The sequence below is a fragment of the Haemorhous mexicanus genome, chromosome 15 (assembly GCF_027477595.1).
Source record: "Haemorhous mexicanus isolate bHaeMex1 chromosome 15, bHaeMex1.pri, whole genome shotgun sequence".
NCBI classification, from domain to species: Eukaryota; Metazoa; Chordata; class Aves; order Passeriformes; family Fringillidae; genus Haemorhous; species Haemorhous mexicanus.
Window position 1 is genome coordinate 14,308,618 of NC_082355.1, and position 18,689 is coordinate 14,327,306.

Genomic DNA, 18,689 nt, shown 5'->3' on the forward strand with positions numbered 1-18,689 from the left:
TTTTACCACTGAAACCACAGTGAAAGGTCTCAGCCAAGCAGCTTTGCCTTATTGCTCCCACAGTCCCAGTACTGCCCATGCTGACACTTTGATTCCACACTTACAGAACCATAGAACCAATACACAACAACCATTGCTCTTTAAATTAGCACAAACTTCTGCAGCTGAACGTCACCTATTTATTTTTTTTTTAATGGAAATTATCAATGTGAAGTTTCAAAGCACTCAGGACAATCTTCAGCTCCTCTCTCCTGAGCTTTGAGTGTTCAGAGCTCTCTCTCCTTCAGCACAAGCTATTTAATTCATCCCCTTGGGCTGCTGTGCAAGTCTTGGTGACCCACTCGTGTCTCTGGGCCATGGGAAGGTGCCTTCTCCACCTTCCTGACCTGGCACGTGGGGCCAGGTGTCCACAGAACCAGCCCAGGTTTGTTTCTGGCTGTGAGAGGCAGCGGATATGAGACAGAAGCAGGAGCCAGTCCTGCAGATGCCTGAGGAAAGCTGGGAGGAGGCTCTTGCTCTGAGGAACAGGCCCACAGCCCACACTCAGAGACAATGTAAGGATGAATTTCACAAGAGATTGTAAACAAATGGTTTAATCCAGAAAGCTGCTGAAAGCAGCTACACTGGAAGGAAAGGAGGAGTGCAGAAAAGGACCTCCCAAGAAATAAACCACACATGGATGTCTCTGAGCAGGCCCCCAGTCAGTATGAGGTGTAATTTTATTCACAACTTAAGGACATTTGAGACAAGCATCTCAGCATTACTGGTGCCCAGGCACTGGCCTGATTTATTCACTGATTTAATGTGGGCGCTTCCAACTTCTCTCCAGATCCCATTCTAGCTTGCCTGCATAAATCTGAATCAATGGAAAATATTCTGAAAATGCACAGAAATTTTCCATAAAGACACTTTTGCTGAAGCATCTAATGGAAACTCACACTCTATGACCAAATGCATACAGACTAAGAGAAAAGTTTTTTCCTGTGAGGCACCCAAACATTGCTCAGGCAGCAGAAACAGATTTTGTGAGGTTTTTTTGAGACCTGCTTTTGTGATAGTTCCTGCACCAGAGCTTTCAGAGAACAGCTCCATAATGCAAACCCTGAGGGAAATTCAAACACATGAATTTGCACTCCTCCTGCAAATACGTAGTTGTGCCTTTAGCACTCCCCTGCTCCGGCCTCTACGGGACAAACTGCACCAGAGCCCAAACACATTGCCACCAATGATGTGAGAATTCGTGCCCAGCTGCCCATTGAGCCCCCCCTGCCCCAGGTGCAGGCTGCAGAGCTGCAGCCCAGCTGCACTGGAGGATTGCACTTACAGCACTCGCAGGGAGCGGAGCCCGCTGAAGGCGTGGACGGGGATGCACCGGAGCCTGTTGTAACTCAGGATGCTGCAGAGGGGAGAGCAGAGTCACAACTCTGGGCTGGCTTTGGTTATTTCACTGCTAATTCAACCACAGTGAGGCATGGAGAGCCACATGCTTAAGCAACAAGGGATACACTAATTGCTCAACAGCTTAGATGGGGTTGGAAAAGCAATTGAAGCTGTTCCCAAAACTTTGGGCTACTTACAGCGTCGATAACTGAGTCATGTTGCTGAAGGTGTGATTGGCCAAGACACTGATGCTGTTGTTGCTCAAATCACTGGAGAAACACACAGAGAAAATATCATTTACATGTATGAATTAAGAAAAATGCCTTTTTGAAAAGATTACATAATATCTGCCCAGCAAAATGCTTGGAAGCGATTGAAAAGTTGCTTATTGTCAACTGGTGTACTTTCTGACCAACTCTGAATGAGCTCTAAAGGAAAAGCATATCAGACTCCCCTAGAAAGCCTCAGACTGAGAAACATTAGGCATATTTCCAGCATACAGCATTCAATGAAAAGAACAAATGAATGTGGGCGCGTCCAACTTCTCTTCAGATCCCATTCTAGCTTGCCTGCATAATGAATAAATGATACAAGCACTGCTGAATGGTTACTGCTCCAACTTGCTTTGCAATGTATTCAAGACACCCCACTTCCACATGCACGTCATACTGACAGCTACTAGAACAAAATTTCATTTTTCATTTTAAAAAGTCTTTTAGACTCAACCAGAACATTTTGTGTTGCTATTGATCTCCCTTGAAAAGAAAAATTTGAGATGATTCTAAATAAAAAAACACTCTTAAAACAAAGCATTCCCATTTTTCACCCATGTTGTTTTTGTCTGAGGTTGACCAGCCAATTGGACTGGAGCATTTGTACAGCTGATTCCAACTGCATTTGAAAATTCCTGATAAATAGTTCAGGCAGAGAATTTCACTCCCGTGTATTTCAGAGAGCAATTTACAGAACAAAGTCTTGCTGTGTTTCTATCTGCATGACTGTTCACTGAAGAAACAGATATGCAACTTGTCTTTGCCTTAGCATTCTAAATAATGCCTCATCTAGCACAAATGAATGTGTCTCCTCTGCTAATGACCTTTACAGATAAATCTGCCAAGTGAAACTGCAGCAGCCTGTGTGAGAGTTTTGTCCTCTGGGGTCCTGCAGAGCAAGGGGCTTCTCAGGCACCTCACTCTTTATGAGCATTCACTGGCAGCAGGGTCCACTGTGAAATTCTTTCCAAAATCAAATTACAGAAGGTTTTGGGGTTTGGTGTTGGTTTTTTTTCCACCCACCCCACTCCAAATACCAATTATTTATGTTCCACCAATAGCACAGTGCAGAAAGAGTCATGCAATTTCCCTGACATGGAAAGCACGTGTTTCTTACATCAGTGTCAGGTGTCTGAAGGCAGAGAGCCCCTTCGGCACAGCAGGCAGATGGTTTCCTTCCAAGTATCTGAAAAAAGTCACATTTGACAATTACACAAACACATTAAGGAGAACTCACGTCACTCAGTCTGCACCATGAATGAGGACAACATAAAGTCAGTCACTAATGAAATTATCTTTGATTCATGGCTTTGAAACTCTAACAGCTTTTACCTTATAAATGAATTACCCCACATGCAAAGCACGACAGCAGCTTGCTGATTTACTTTATTTGTTTGAAAACTTGGAAGTGCATAAAGGATCTCTGGCCTACAGCAAACAGAAATGACCATTTGGTTCTTCTGTGACAGAGCTGAAGAAGGGGAGAAAAATTGCATGGCCTGTGCCCTGAACTTGGAGTTACCTTTCCCAAGTCTCTCCAACAGTGCTGGCTGCTGCCTGACCCTGCCAGGGAGCCTCTGCCCTGGGCATGGAAGCTCCTTGTGCAGCCAGAAAGGGAAGGGGAGCTGCACTCCCAGACCTCTGTGCTGTAAAAGGTCCCACTTATTCCAGCATCAACACAACATCCACAAGTGTGATGGCACATCCACCACAGCAACACACCCTCCTTGCCTCTCCTTTTCACAGCAGGCTGGTACAGGAGGAAAACTTGCTATAAATTAAAGACCAAAGACCAAGCTCTCTTGGAACAGAGGGTCCTCCTACATGCACTAAATATATTTAACAACATACCATGTGCTTCCAGTGTGGAAGTTGTTTGAGACACCACTGAACCTATTTCTATGCAGACAGAGGCATGGTAGGGCCTTTGGGAATAATCCTAAGTCCTCATACAGGCAAACAGAGCCTCCATTTTGCAGCTTTTCTCCTCTTAAGAAACATGATCAGTGAGTTACTCAGCAAAACCCCCCGAAAAAACACAAAACTTTTAAAAAGCTTGCCTAGAAGAGAGTGTGGGTACCCCAGTCTGCAGAGCTGACTGGGGCAGCAATGGATGTGGGTGTTTCCCTGTTTGTCACAACAAAATAGAGACAGAGCTGGAGATTTTTTCCTTAAGCTTGGCTTTTAGGTACCCCTGGAAGATACCAAAGACTCCAATGGAAAGTGACTTTTGTGGTGCCATGGGACTGCCAAGATGTTTCTCCAGACATCTTCCAGAATCAACATCTGCCTGGGAAACCAACCCATCCTTCTCAGAGAGCTCCGTGGAGGAGGGATGCATTCCTCCCTCCATGGGTAGGATGAAAGAGAAAATGATATTTCCCTTCCTTACATGGTGCTGCAGGGATATTTCCTGAGGTAGACACGGGGCAATGCAATTGATATGGAATGTTTTGAAACATAATCAAGTGTAGCCAGGAAATGCAGCCCACAGACACCAGAGCACTTCATGTGCTGCCTCTGCTGCTGAAAACAGAATCTGATAATCACGTTAAGAATTTTTATTCCACACAATTTCCTTGTCTTTGGCAACAGGCCTCCTTATTCTGCACTTACTATAGCAAACAGCAATAATAATAGATGATCCTTGTGCCCTATGTTCCCTTTCTACATTAACTGGAACAGCACAGAGATACTTGTGTAAATTAAATCCAAGAATACTTTCCCACAAACTTTATTTTTACATCATTCAAAAAATAAAATCTATAAAAAACAACAATTTCTTACATAATATCTTTTATAGCTGGCATTATTTCCCCCCCATTTTGTTTCAGCTTAATGATCTCTCAACATTCTCTGCTGCTTCAAATCTCTTTTGTACTGAACTCCAGCTGAACTGCTCCAGCCAGGCTCACAGTTATCCCTTCTGCCTGTGCACAGGATCCCATCCTGGCAGAGTTACCCTGGAGCTCACCCCACTCCTCACTAGGCTGGACAATGTGGAACACCAGCTTCTGACCTTTCAACCAGAAGAAATTACTTTCTCAATTAAAAAAACCCTCCTGAACTAATTAATCTCTCCCTGCCAATGATCTCTGAGTGACAGAGTTGCACAGCCAGCACAGCAGGGTCAGAGTCTCACTAGCCAGAGGACAGGTTGGCTGTGCCACACTTGAAACTCCCTGGATTTCCACATTTTCCACAAGTGGAAAGCCACTTGTTTAATTTGGGCTGAATCTGTTTTAAATTATGGTGAAAATTGAGTTCCTTGGTACTTTCCTGCTATAAATTGGAGATTCTCAGTATTTAGACACACATGTCACATTTCTAACAGGGCAACCCACATCTCTTTCCCCCAGCCATGGTCTGCAGTGGATGCAGAAGGATGCTGGGAGTCTGTGCCTTCCCCTTCATCCCAGACAATCACAAATCTCAAACCCATGCAAGAGGGCAGGGTAAGGTTCTAGTCTCTATTCCAAATGTAAAATTCTAAGGATTTCTAAAGGAAATCAAAAGCAGGTCATGCATTATGTATTTGGATGTTATATATGATTTTCCTTTAGGAAAGGAGACTCTTGCAATATGTTGAATTCTTCAGGAACATATTTTCAGGATATTCTCTTGTTGATCTCAATATGAAACAGCCAGCAATTTAAACAAACTCATGGTAGTGAGCCAAAGTTTTTTCCTCCTCATCTGCTTGCTGGGGCAGTCAAAAGTCAGGGGTGCACATTTTAATCCAGTGCTTCATGACTCAGACTAACCCAGACATGCAGACCCCTGGAGTTAAACTCCTACAGAAGATCTGCTTTGAATAGCTCTGGATTTGCTCTGCAGCAATGTGATGGTTATATAAATGTGCTAGCAGAAAACTGCAATACTCATCCCAGTGGTACAGTTTCTGAATAAACACAATTTAACTCTGAAAAAGCACTGATAACACACTTTTCATGCATCCATAAGAACAATTCACCACTGCTAAACCTCTCACCCCATTATCCAAAGCATGGCAGCATTTTCCAAGCTGAAGGCATTCATTCTGAAAGCACATTTAAGTGCAGGGAATTTGAAATAACCAAGGCTTTTAGGGCATAGGAGCTTGCCAAGTGTCAGGAGGATCTGGGATGCAGGATTTGAGGCAAACAGCTGCAGCAGGGGAGATGCCTCTGGCAGAGCTGGGGGTGCTGGGCACCCCCTCCCCACCTTGCTGGGCTCAGCAGGATGGAGAGGGCTGCAAGGGGGCTGGAAGCTGGACATAGTGAATAAAAGAATTATTCCTGAGGGCAAATGGGCAGAGACACAAAACTTTGTGTATTTATGAATACATCTATATAAATAAAAAAACAGAGATGAAGCTCCAGATGCTCTGCCAAAAAAGCCCTCAAAATAGCCATAAAAGAGTCAGTGTGGAAGGAAGATTAAATTTTTAATTCTTTCCAGTCTTTAGCCAAAGGAATATGATGTTCATGGTGACTGGTATGCAAAGAAATTCTGGTATGAATGAAGAAAAGTACATGTCTAATTTTAATTCTGGGAATCAAGTTATTAATATACAGAGTCAAGACTGAGTGTCAGATGTCTTAAAATAGACTCTGACTGCTATCCAAAACAACCTCATTTGCTTCCTAAGGTCTCTAGGCTCTGTTTAAATACCACATTGGAGGTTTTTGGTGTTTTCCCTGTGAATGCTGCTGAGAATCCTCAAGTCTCAATAATGACTTGTAACCAACAGCAATTACCAGAGCAAAAATTGAAAAATAACCAAACCAGAAAATCCTCAAATATGTTCAGCTCTCACAGAAAGCCACCACCTTCCTACTTGGCAAGGTTTGTTCTAGAGCATGGCCAGGGGGCTGGCACTGTGGGACAGGGCCTGCAGCAGCCCCAGGGCTCATCCAGCATCTTCCACACACACCAACATTGCACATAAAAAATTTAAAACTATGCATAAAAGATGACAGCTGCTCTTTTTTTCCATCTTGTCTATTTTTGTACTGAAACCACTTGGGTTGGAGGTGATATAACCAGCCCAAGGTGCCAGAGCATCGTGTAACAATTTGAATCACTGGAATCCTTTTTGAACTGAGATGTCTCTTCAGCCATAAAGACAAACCTGCAGTGGCAATCCCTGCCAAGAGGAGAAACTGGAGAGAGAAATCAGTTTTCAGGCAGTAATTGAAAAGGCACAAAATCTTTCCTTTCAATATTCCACAAAGAATGTTGCATTACAAAACCCAAGATACTTGGCAATTTAATGTAGCTCTAAAATTAAGTTACACTCCTAAACTATTAATGTCCATACCCACTATCCTAAAATTTGGAGTCAAATTTCACTTCCTAAAGATGGTGGTCTAGAAAAGAACTGGACTGGGAAAGATGAAACGTCCACAAACACGAATTTAAAGAGCTTCAATTGCAGTTTCTTGAGAGGAAACAAAAATTAAGCATGGATCTAGGTTCAGATGTGGAACTTGGACTTACATAAGCTTTGGCAAATTTGGACTCTGGGTTTTGCTGTATTTGTACATCAGAGCACAACCTCCATCTCTGACACACAAACATGGCTGTGTTTGGGGGAAAGTCAAACTTTAGTCTCTGCCAGTGCTAATGTCACCTTCCTGATATGGACCAGTCACTGAACACATTATTTGATACTATTGATATTATTTACTTTTTCCAAACTATCAGGTTTGAAATGCAGATTAACTCCTCTATTTCATGAGGAAATAGAAGGAAACTGAAGAAAGAATATTCTAGAGGTAGTAAACGGACTGAAATTTTACATTTTGTTTCTTTACACTGTCATTGGGAAAGAAAAGGTTATAGGGAGAGGAGGAGAAGTGTCCTGAAGGTTTTGGTTTGATTCTTATCACTTTTTCTTTTAGTTACTGTTATTAAATTTCTCTTTATACCCTTTTAAAGTTTTGATCCTGCTTTGCCTTTCTCCTAATCCTACCTCACAGCAGAAAATAAGCAAGTGCACTAGTGATTAACCAACACTGAACCCACCACACATCTGTAACTAAAACATCCTCCCCAGAACTCTCCCTTCTCTCAGTGGCAGAATCCCCCTCTGCAGAAAATGAGCAGGACCACATAAACCTAATTGTTTCTCTCCTTTAATATCAAAGGAAAATTCCCTGATGCCTGTGCTGGGGGTCATTGTGGAAAACAGTGTGAATTGCCAGACAAGCAGGAGCGTTTGCATTCTCAAGCAGATGATTTTCATCAAATATCTCACTCCAGAGCTTCCCTTTGATCAGCAGCAAGACAGGCAGGCTGAAAAATGGGGCTAAGCTGTTACAATAATCCACATCTATCCAAACTGCTGTGGGCATATTTGTACCATAGATCAGCACAGCCCAGGTAAAAGCCACTGGTTTTAGCCACAAGTCTAAGGAAATCACAAGTGCCTCAGAAGCTGGAAAAAAGGTTGGGACTGGGGGTAAATGCCTCCAAGTAAATATGAAAACTGATGTGTCAAATACATGAACCTACCAGGCAGAACAAGAAACAGCAATAGCAGAGAGAAGCTTTGTGAGGAGAGAAAGAGAAATGGCAAAAGTAATGCAAAGATTAGTCTGCATTGATATGAATGGAAGGAAAAATAATCACTAACAGTGATGTATGAGTGCAGGTTTTTCTAACAATCCCACCAGTGCTATCCTATAGCCCAGTGTCATGACAACATTTGGAGCCTAGAGATGACATGATTGGTGCATATTTATTCTAAAACACACCACACTCATTATGTTACAGCTTGTGCACACCGTCCACATAATTGCCTCCAATGTTTTTCCCCAGTGCAAAATGTTATTTGCTGTAGGTCCATAAAAGCAGCTGGATGCTGTCAGATAAGACTTTATTAGAAATAGACTATACTTTTGTGAATAAAAGGAAAAAATCTAGTGTTCACACACTGAGGTAATACATAAAAGGAGAAAGAGCATGGGAAACTAAGTTCAAACAGATTTAGGGAAAAAAACAGAATTAAAGGAAAGCCTAAAACACTAAGCAGCAGCAAGGCTGAGTTCCAAACTAGCTCATTGCATGAACATTTTACTTCTGAACATCTGGAGCAGAAAACTGAATTTGTTCAAAAAAAACCCAGGGTTTCTCTTCAGGGCAAGCAAACAGTGGGAAAAAATGTAGGCAGTATGTAAATATACAGTGGAGGAATATACAGTGAAGGAATTTGCAAGAAACAACATAATATTTTCCTATTCCCAAGAAGCTGGGAGAGAGCTTGTCCATGTTGACAGGGTTTTCTGAAGGAAAAACTGGGAAATAGGAGTTTCTTACATCATCATTCCTTTGAAAAGCACTGAATGATCTTTTCAACTCTGTTCTAGATGGAAGCCTTCCCTGCCAAGGTAATCCCTGCTCCCAAGGGTGGTACAAACCAAACACAGGGATGTCTCCTATCATTCCAAGCTCTAAATGTGAAGGAGATAATGGTTTTCACATGTCTTGTCTAAATATACACTGAAACAGAAACTCAGAATGAACACTGAAAGGAGTGAGCCTGTGTCTCCTGCCCACCCTGCAATAAAACTTTGCTGGGGATCTTCTTTGCTGAGTGAACAGTGAAATCTGACCCAGAAAGGGTAACATCTCCCCTATGGGCCTGTGCAGGAGGCATGCTTGTTTTTGCACAGTGCTATTTAATACCTGTTACAAGGAAAGGATTCCCCTTTTAAGACTATTTTAAGACCTCAAAGAGAATTTAAAGAAATTTATGAGAAGGCTACATTCAGCCACAAGAGAGTGGTTTAAGCAGACACCTGACAGCTCTTTTTCTCAAACCATGTTGCACAAAAGCACTGCAGTTTAATCAAAAGCTCTGCAACCAATGTGCCTGGCAGATGAATACATCAGCAATGGGAGGTTATAAATGTCAGACTGGTGCATTCATAAAAACTGCACTGAAATGCTCCTGTGCATCCTGTCCCTGCTCAGGCCTCCTGCAGGGAGGGAGCTGTGGGACACAGGGACAGGAGTCCTGCATGTCCTTGTCACCTCCTTGGCACCTGAGACTGGGCTGGGGCAATGAACAAGGCAAGTCTCTTCCACCCTGTGCCCAGGAAGCTTTTGGGTTCCCTCTGCCAGGTTCCAGCTGCCCTCAAGATGAGGCAAGAGGCTGGGTCCCACTGGAGATGCTGCTGATCACAGCAACAATGGAAATTCTCAAACATGTGTACTTCACACTGGAAACCTGCAACCTGCATGACACAGCAGGTTATGGGCAATATCTCTGTCTCAGTCTGGAAGCAGAAGAAAGGCAAGCAAGATTGATTATTTTTTATTTACTTACTTCATTCTTGTCACAGTTTCCACAAACACATGAAATTTCATGCCTCAGTACCTGCAACCCATCTTTTGGTTTAGAAACAAATAAGGAGCTCAGTTTATGTTAGTTGAGAGGAGAATGAGATCAGGATTGAATTTTGAGACAGCTGGGACAGATTCAAAGGTTATATTTGCAGAATATGAAATATTCAGAGCCAGGCAGTCCATGGCTGTCTGTGTTCTGCTGACACATTTCTGGATGGAAAGCAGAAAGCTGAACTAGAGCTTTGCACAGCCAAGAGGCTCCTACTGAAGAAGACAGTCACGTAAACTCCTGTGAACTCAGACTGCTCACTTCCAGGCTATTGCCTCATTTGCCAAGAAATGGTTAAGAAATTTAGCAGTTCTTAAGAATGTGAGAGTAATTTTACTCTTTTTGTGAAAGCTATGTCATCAGGGTATCAGATATTATCAGCAGAACTCAATATGCAAAATTTAAACATAAAAATTCCTCCGTGTGGCAGTGGAAATCAAAGTAACATCTGTGATACCTTACTGCTGGCAAGTTACATTTGAATGCAATGAAACCTGAACAAAAGCAGAGCAGAGATGACCTTGCAGACTTCTTAACACTGATGGCAATATATAAAGGAATCCAGGCCAAGAATTGCCTTTCAATTCAATTCAATTCACTATTAACCACGCCCTGGTCAACAGTGTTCCAAGGATGCATTCATTAATGCAAAGTTTCCATGCTGAGTTACCCCAGGCACCCCCAGTACCCTCATGCACCCACAAAGCCTTGCAATTGTCCACAGCACTGGTAAAAACAGTGTGAGCCCCATTCTCCCCCCGTGAAGGGAGTAAAAATAATAGTTGGTTCTAGAAAATAGCAGAACCAGATTTTAGTTCATTATAAAATTCATCAAACATACCAACCAACTCAACCAATTCTTTTCACATAGAAATGCTGATGAGATTGTAACAAGTTTCAGTAATGACTCACCTGGGATAGATTTGAATAAGGGCCTAAAGGGGAAAAGCTCAGTATTTCTACTGCCAACTGCTTAAGCCAAGCAGTTCCATCAGGATATTTTCTTTCCATGGAAAGAAAATCCACTATAAATTCCTAGTGAAGCATAGATGAAAAGACAACTAGAAAGATGGTTCTAAACTAGGATGAATTTACTTTGCAATATAATCTAATTATCTGTTATTTTAGCCATTTTTTGAGGTTTGGAGAAAAGAATTCCTTGTTTCCACCACTAGCTTCCTTTTTTTCATCTCCTAAGAGGATAATTAGCTCACAGCTGCGTAACTCAGGAACATATTTTCATCATCCCTTCAAACTGCCTGTTGTGAGCTTGGGCTCTCACAGAAGCACTACAGGATTATTTGATACTAATAAATGCATTTGTTCCTCCACCCAGAATTAATGGGTACAAGGACAGATAAACTCTGTTCCCATTACAAAACGATTTATTCAGTCAAGGGACAAATAAGAATGAGAATAATGGGCAGAACATACAGGAAGCAGCAGAGCACAGATGACTAAAGTCAAAGGCAAAGCCCCCAGGGACCCACAAAGCCTCACTAGGATGCAGTTTGATGAACTTCTCGAGAGAGGGGATAGGTAAAAGGTAACTTACAGCTCAGTCACGTCCTTGGGAATTCCCTTGGGCAGCATCCGCAGCCCTTTGTTGCTGCAGCGAACCACGGAGTCCACACAGGTACACTGGGAAGGACAAGGAGGGGAAAGCAGGCAGCTGCTCTCATCATTACCTGCACAGGGACAGAGGCAGGGTGTGAGGAAATCAGCACTGCAGCCCAAGGCACCCCCTCTGAAGGTAACTGGTGACAAGGACCCGGGAGGGGCAGCCTGAATCCAGGGCAACCACCACAGCATTTTACACTGATCCAGTGCTTTGGATCACCCTTCCCTCTTTAGGCAACGTGAATAGCTCATAAACTGAATAGAAATATTTTAAAATATTATTTAATATATTTAAAATATTTTTTTTCCTAAGAAACTTCTCTGAAATTCTGCAAATTATAGTGCAATCCAGTGTATGAATCCCAGGTCTTCCCCCCACCAGCTGAAATGGAGATCTCGACCAGCACATTGCCCTTAAATTCCTCTAGAGAGATGATATTCACTATCTATTCTCCTTTTGGAAGACTTTTTTAAAAAGTTCAGCTTTTAGATGTTTTTTTTTTTTACTTTTCATTCTACACTAGATCCAGTGCTTTGGATCACCCTGCCCTCATGCAAGCTCTTTAGGCAGCAACATGAGCAGCTCATAAATTGAAAAGAAATATTTTAAAATATTATTTAATATATTTAAAATATTTTTTTCCCTAAGGAGAATCTACTTCATAATTCTGCAAATTATAGTGCAATCCAGTGTATGAATCCCAAATCCTTCCCCCACCAGCTAAAATGGAGAGCTTGACCAGCACATTGTCCTTTAATTCATCTAGAGAGATGATATTCACTATCTGCTCTCCTTTTGGAAGACTTTTTAAAAGTTCAGCTTCTAGACGTTTATTTTTTACTTTTCAAATTCAGCCTGGCACTTTGTTTATGATCTGAATTGTAAAGCCTCATTGTTTTCAACAACGATAACCAGGCAAACAACAAACTGAAGCAGCACACTTCCAACTGCTGGCAATCCATCTGTGCACACTTAAAAATATCAGCTTTCCTCAAAAATGGTTTCAAAGGTCCATAAACAGCAGATTGAATCTTGTAATTGAAGAACAATAGGGTTTCTGCAGTAGAAACCAACGCTTTGAAGCTCAGAGCATTAAAGCATGGATTTTCCCCAAAAGCAACAGGCTTTGCAAAACATAAGGCACATGCCTGCTGCAGGATCAGGATGGATGTGAAAGGAAACACTCGTGGCACATTCTGGGGATGACAGGGAGGGGAAGCACACAACTGTGTGTGAGCACGGGCAGCCCAGGCTGAGACCCAGAGCCCCCAGCCTGCTCCTTCCTTCTAACTGATGCAAGGACTCCTTGAGACAGATCTGGCTCTTTCTTCTCTCTGCTGGAAGCACCCACGAGCATTGAGATTAAAGAAAAAGACTGGAAGTCCTGATAGAAGATAACAGAATTACCCCTGACTGTATGGGTAGGAATCAGAGGGCTGGGGAGGCACCACCAGACTACAGAAGAACAGAGAAGATTTTTTTTTTTCCTTTTCTTCCCCACTGTGTTTAATGACTGGAAACAAAATTCAAAGTCCTTCATAAACCTGCAGAAAGAGCATGTTTTTTCAGCATATTTAATTTTCCCCTGTGTTCTGTGTTTCACTCCCTGCCACCACCTACTTTCCATTTGCCTCGACTCCAAGTTACTGCCTGACAGAGAGAGCTCCCAACTGTGGAATGACATTTCGTGCACCAGGATTCTTCTTTTCTCCCAAGTGTGGAATGTCAGTCTGTGGACCAGGATTTTGGTTGGTTTTGGGGCTTTTTTCTCTCAAATTAAAAGTGAATTATTCTTTTATGACTCAACTTGGGTCTCTTGAGCTCTGAGCTCCAGAACCTGGGCCTGTTGCCAGATTGCTTGACTAGGACAGGAATTAATTTTTACTCTAAGTAGGGAGCTTCTATCACTCTCATTGTCTCGTCAGAGGTATGACTAACTGCACCTCCAGCCTCTCTGGTCTCAACAAGCTGCAAGTCAAGTTAGCATGGCATTCATCAAGCAATGTTCTCCTTACTAGTTTTTCTAAAGTCTGCTTGACCAGAAGACAAAAGCTACCTGGAGAATGAAAGAAATGTCAGGGTATTTTCTTTTAAACCTACACAGACCCAACAAAGCATGAAGAATCACTGAGTCATTCCAAATAATGTCTAAGGATTTTTTTTTTTTTTTTAATTTCCCTGTATTTTCACCTTTTACTGGTGACCTTGAACAGTGTCCAAATCCAAGAGACTTTCCAAGCAAGCACAACTCCCACTGGTTTCAAAATGTTAACTAAGAGAAAGGAAGGCCCAGGATTACACCAGCCTTAGACAAAGCAGGGCACTTGTCTACAGTAAATTCATATAATTCTTATATTTAGGTGTAGATAGCAGAAATTCAGAAACTGGAAATCAAGAATAAAAATATTCCACTAATTGAGAACAATGATCTTCAGCTCTAGGTAGCTGCCTTTTCCAGCACCAAGCCAAAATGTTTCCTCTGCAGCACTGCTGGGTAGGGAGGAGCCTTCTCAACATGACCACAAGTGCCAAACCAAACTGGACTTTCTTACCATCACAGGTGAAGTCCTGGACATCTACATCTTGGATTGGAATATCCTTCAAGAAAAAGGGTTTCAAGCAGCGTGGATTTCCACTGACAATTCTCTTCTTCCTCAGCCACTTCCCCAGCCAGGCCAAATGGCAGTTACAATTAAAGGAATTGGCCAGCAAATTACTGAAAGGGAAAAAAAACCATGATTCCATTACACATGAACATACAGAAACACTGAAATAACTACAGAAAGATGAGGGGCTCCAAGTCCAGGCTCTTTCCTGTGAGATCCCACCTCCATCCTGCAGATGCAGGTTTAATATTAGGGCTGGGATTATAATTAAAATATATATAGTTATGCATATAAAAACATATGTTTATAAACCAAAGTGCTTAGAATTATTATTTAAACATACTTACATCACTCCCAGGGCTGGATTTATCGTGGAATTCAACCCAAGCTACAGCTCCCACCCAAATCTAAACTAACCTCACAAACTGCACCCACGTGTGCATGATCTTACCATGACCATGTACCTGCCCCAGCACTCCCATTCCTCTGCCTCTGCCCCAGCCCACACAAAGCAGAGCCAGGAGGGAGCCACTGGCAAGCTGAATTTGGGGTTCCTATTGAAACAGCAAGGATAGTGCTACACATGTACATATATACATATATAAAGCAGCACTGTCATCTTGAGCCACTTATGAAGATTTCTGGGTACCTGCAGGGAAAAGCATCTGCTCTGCTGCCTTGTGAACTTTGGGGGCTCTGCTTCAAATCTTGCTCCAGCCCCTGAAATACCTTCTATCCAGAGCTGCAGGCCAGGCATGGTGCTGTGGTGTGCAGCCCCCAAAGCAATCACCTGACACCTCCACGAGAGGGATGGAGCCTGAACACAGCCTGGCGTGGCAGCTCCTTCCTAACTAAACTTCAGCTGAAGGAAAGAGGCTGAGATCCCTGGTAAAAAGGGAGAGCTGTCCATGCTCTGTACAGAGAGGGAGAATCAGCAGCCTCAGTCCCAGGCTGCCTCATGGAAGAAAAATGAGCTGTCAGGGCCTGTGCAGGCAAAATGAAGTCTCTAAACTAATATTGATGGAATATTCACGTCATGTATGAGTGTGCCCAAGAGTTAGCATTTGGTAGCACAGAAAGAAATACAATAATGAAATTTCTTTAAATCATAGCATATCTTTTAAGACAAGAAATTTGAAGGCAAGAAACAGGCACTTCAATTGCAGGTGTAGTAGCTGAAGTAGCTTTTAAGTCTTCACTTACAAGATGCTTTCACAAACCTAAATATGCAGTTCAAATCACATTAGGACTTCAGCCAAACAATTCCTTCAGAAAACAATAGTACTGAAGACAAAAACATGTGGCACAATTGAGGTGGGGCAGTTAGAATGCAAACCCAAAGCAACTCCTAAATTCTGTAGGTTCTAAGCCAAAATCACACAGCCACAATATGATTTACAGCTGCTCTCAGCACTGCAGCACAGCCTACTTCAATCACTGCTCTGCCCTGGGGCTCTGGGGTTAATCCCATGTGGATTTAACACAGCCTTATGGACATTGTGGAGAAAGGAGAACTGGGGGGAGCAGAAAACTCAGCATAATGTTATAAAAACACTCCACCTGCTTCACACTTAGATTCAAATGCTGCAGAAAGGTGAGAAACCCAACAGGTTACACAAGAGCTTTCATACAGAAGGTGCAAAAAAGCACTGAAAGCAATACTCTAATTCTAGCTGCTCTCCTTCTGCATTGTTTTCCATTTTCTTTACTCCATAATGGGACCACATGCAGGATGCTTTGTATATTTTCCACCCTGATAGGCTTTGGCATGAGCAGGGTGCCTGAACCAAATGTCTGCACCGCCGACCCGAGCGAGGCAGTGCTTCAAAGGCCATTTGTTCCACTGGTGGGAGAGAGTGAGATCATGTTCACAGAGCTGCTTCCATGACACAAAACCTCTGAACTGAATCATCTACCACTGGGAACAAACAGCAGGTGTGTATAATCAGGTTTCTGGAAAACCAGCAGCTCTGAGGGTAAGGGACATTCTGCACATCTAGGGAGCGTCTTACCAAGACTTATCAAAAACTTTCACAAACATTCCATCTACAAAATGCTCCATATCAAAAAATAGAAACTATCCCTGTCCAGGGAATACAGATTGTTTAGACTTCATGTAACTATCCACAAAACCTCCTTTTCTTCTTGGCAAACACAGGTTAACGTATGATGTAAAATTTTTGGACTCTTTGGTTTAGAAGTTGGATTATGCTTTTTCTTAGGGAGTAAGAAAGAAATAGGTTGTTACAGATAAAATTAACAATTAAAAAAATCTCCCATTTAGAATTTCAAATCACTCCAGGCAGAAAAAGAACAAATTTATTTTGTCAGTAATTCCACGTGATCTTCTGCCCCTTTAGCAACTTCTAGATTTTATCCTTTTCCAAACACAGAGCAGGGATTTTTATCTTTAATGCAGTCTGAAGTTCACACATGTCCCTACATACATGCTCTTTCCATGGCAAGGCTGTGATGCAACTTCTGATAGAAATGTTAGATGAAGTCTCTCCCGAAACTATCACATGGATAAAGAGATTTCCTACTTGACTTGAAATGGAATTGAAAGTCTGGAAAGGCTAATTGTATGTCAAAGCTTTACTGAGGAAACTGACTATTCAAGTGGAGTTCTCAAATCAGAAACAGTAATGTGGGGCAGAAAAATTGATGTGAAAACTCATCAGTAATAATCAGAGTTCCTACACATACAACAGTGATTTACCCACTCAGACAGAAATACAGCAATCAAACTTTTAGCAGAGATTTTGTACTAACATTAAATTCAGAAGTGTTTACTCAAGGACACAGACATATTTTAAAAATCAAGGGGAAATAGAAGTCTTGAGGAATGAAATATGTATATCCTGCTACAAGTGCTCTTCAAAATTACAAAGTAGTCATAGAATATTAACTATTTAAATGGATTCTAGTGACCTGCTAGAAAAACATGCTGGAACACATCTGGATGTTTTTGAAATTAGATTGAAAATATATTCTGGAATTTATTTTAAGTTTATACAAGAATAGTTTTATGTCATTCTGGCATTATGCAGTCATGCAGTTATTTTAATAATAATCCACGGTAAAGCAGTTCTGCTTGCAAATATCTCCCTGGACTGTGTAAGGACTAAAAGACATGACTGAATTTTCTGTGTGAAGAACTGCAAGGGCACTTCAAATTAAGATACTACAGTGCCTAGTTTGACCAACAACAAAATAAAAATTGCAATTTTTTTCTACCAAATAGATGTTATTCCTCTATTGAAAATCATTAGATGGGGTATTGTTTTCAGAGCTGTCCATGTTTTGAGAATATCAACGAGACTGACTCACAAAGGGTAAGAACAAAAGGAACAATGTTCTTTAGTGCTGCAAACATGCCAATATGGAAATGGAAATGGAGCATTGCATGAGTTTTTGTCTCCCATTGATAGATGTGAAAGTAAGGCATTACAGCACCCCATTAGCTCCCAAAGTGTGGGCTGAGCAGGGAAAACAGTCACACCATCTAACTTCAATCAATCCACCTACAAGGGGGTGCTGCTGTGAAATGACCAAAGCTGAATTCTGCATTTGTATGGCAAAAATCACCATGGCCTCAACCCAGGGTCTGAAGAAGTCCAACCCACACCTTTTCTGTAGATCAAACACAGACTGAAGATGTGTCAAAGAACAAACTCTTCCACCAAGACACAGCTAGGGACCAACAGGATTATACATCAGTGCCTAAGCCATGCATTCCAATTAGCAGCAGCTTTAATTGCTCTTGCTAGAAAGTGCCACAATCTTTTCCCATGGATGAAAAAGGAAAATGGGCTATTTCCTAACAAAATATGACAAGGACAATTCTAGGAAAGCAAGGCAGGGGCTTCACAGACTGATTCAGGGAGTCCCTGCACAAAGGGAGCCACGGAGGGAAGCACACAGAGAAGAGAGGAGCAGCAGGCACTGCCTGCAGCACAGTGACAGCAAGCTTTCAGCAAGAGCCACTTGCTTTGACCAGAGACTTGAAAACAGTCAATAAAAATAATCTGCTTGTGTTTTTCTCTTTGTCCATCAATTTTGAGGAGATTCTTGGGACTACACAATGTAAAAGGAAAGAAAATTCCGTGCTCCTTATGCTGCACAGAGCTAATGCCAAAATGATAACTGATTTGCTGGTGGAAAGTTGCCACAGCCAAGGGAAAGTGTCAGCAACAAAACAGCTGAGATTCAACACTTCCTTCTCTGCCCAAACATGATGAAGAATGTTTTCCAATCCTGAAATGCAATAGGGTTGAGAGTTTATTTTGACTGGACAATTAAGCTGTATTTTCAAGACAGACAATTTCCATTAACAGCAACAGCAGGGTCCCCTTTCACAGCTGGAAACAAAAGGCAGACTTTCTTTCCATATTTATCAGTCTGTACTTTATTAAAATGGACACACA

The 18,689-nt window shown here is 42.0% G+C and overlaps 1 protein-coding gene across 3 annotated transcripts in view; it reads right to left on the minus strand.

Moving 5' to 3' along the window:
• Positions 1-18,689, minus strand: part of SLIT3 (slit guidance ligand 3) — a 484,612-nt gene that overhangs the window by 87,211 nt on the left and 378,712 nt on the right. For all 3 annotated transcript variants that reach the window (XM_059859899.1, XM_059859900.1, XM_059859898.1), the window contains 5 exons: positions 14,209-14,372; positions 11,591-11,723; positions 2,770-2,838; positions 1,578-1,649; positions 1,325-1,396 (listed from right to left, as the gene is read on the minus strand). In XM_059859899.1, coding sequence (XP_059715882.1) covers positions 1,325-1,396; positions 1,578-1,649; positions 2,770-2,838; positions 11,591-11,723; positions 14,209-14,372 — 510 coding nt within the window. The remainder of the gene's footprint in view (positions 1-1,324; positions 1,397-1,577; positions 1,650-2,769; positions 2,839-11,590; positions 11,724-14,208; positions 14,373-18,689) is intronic.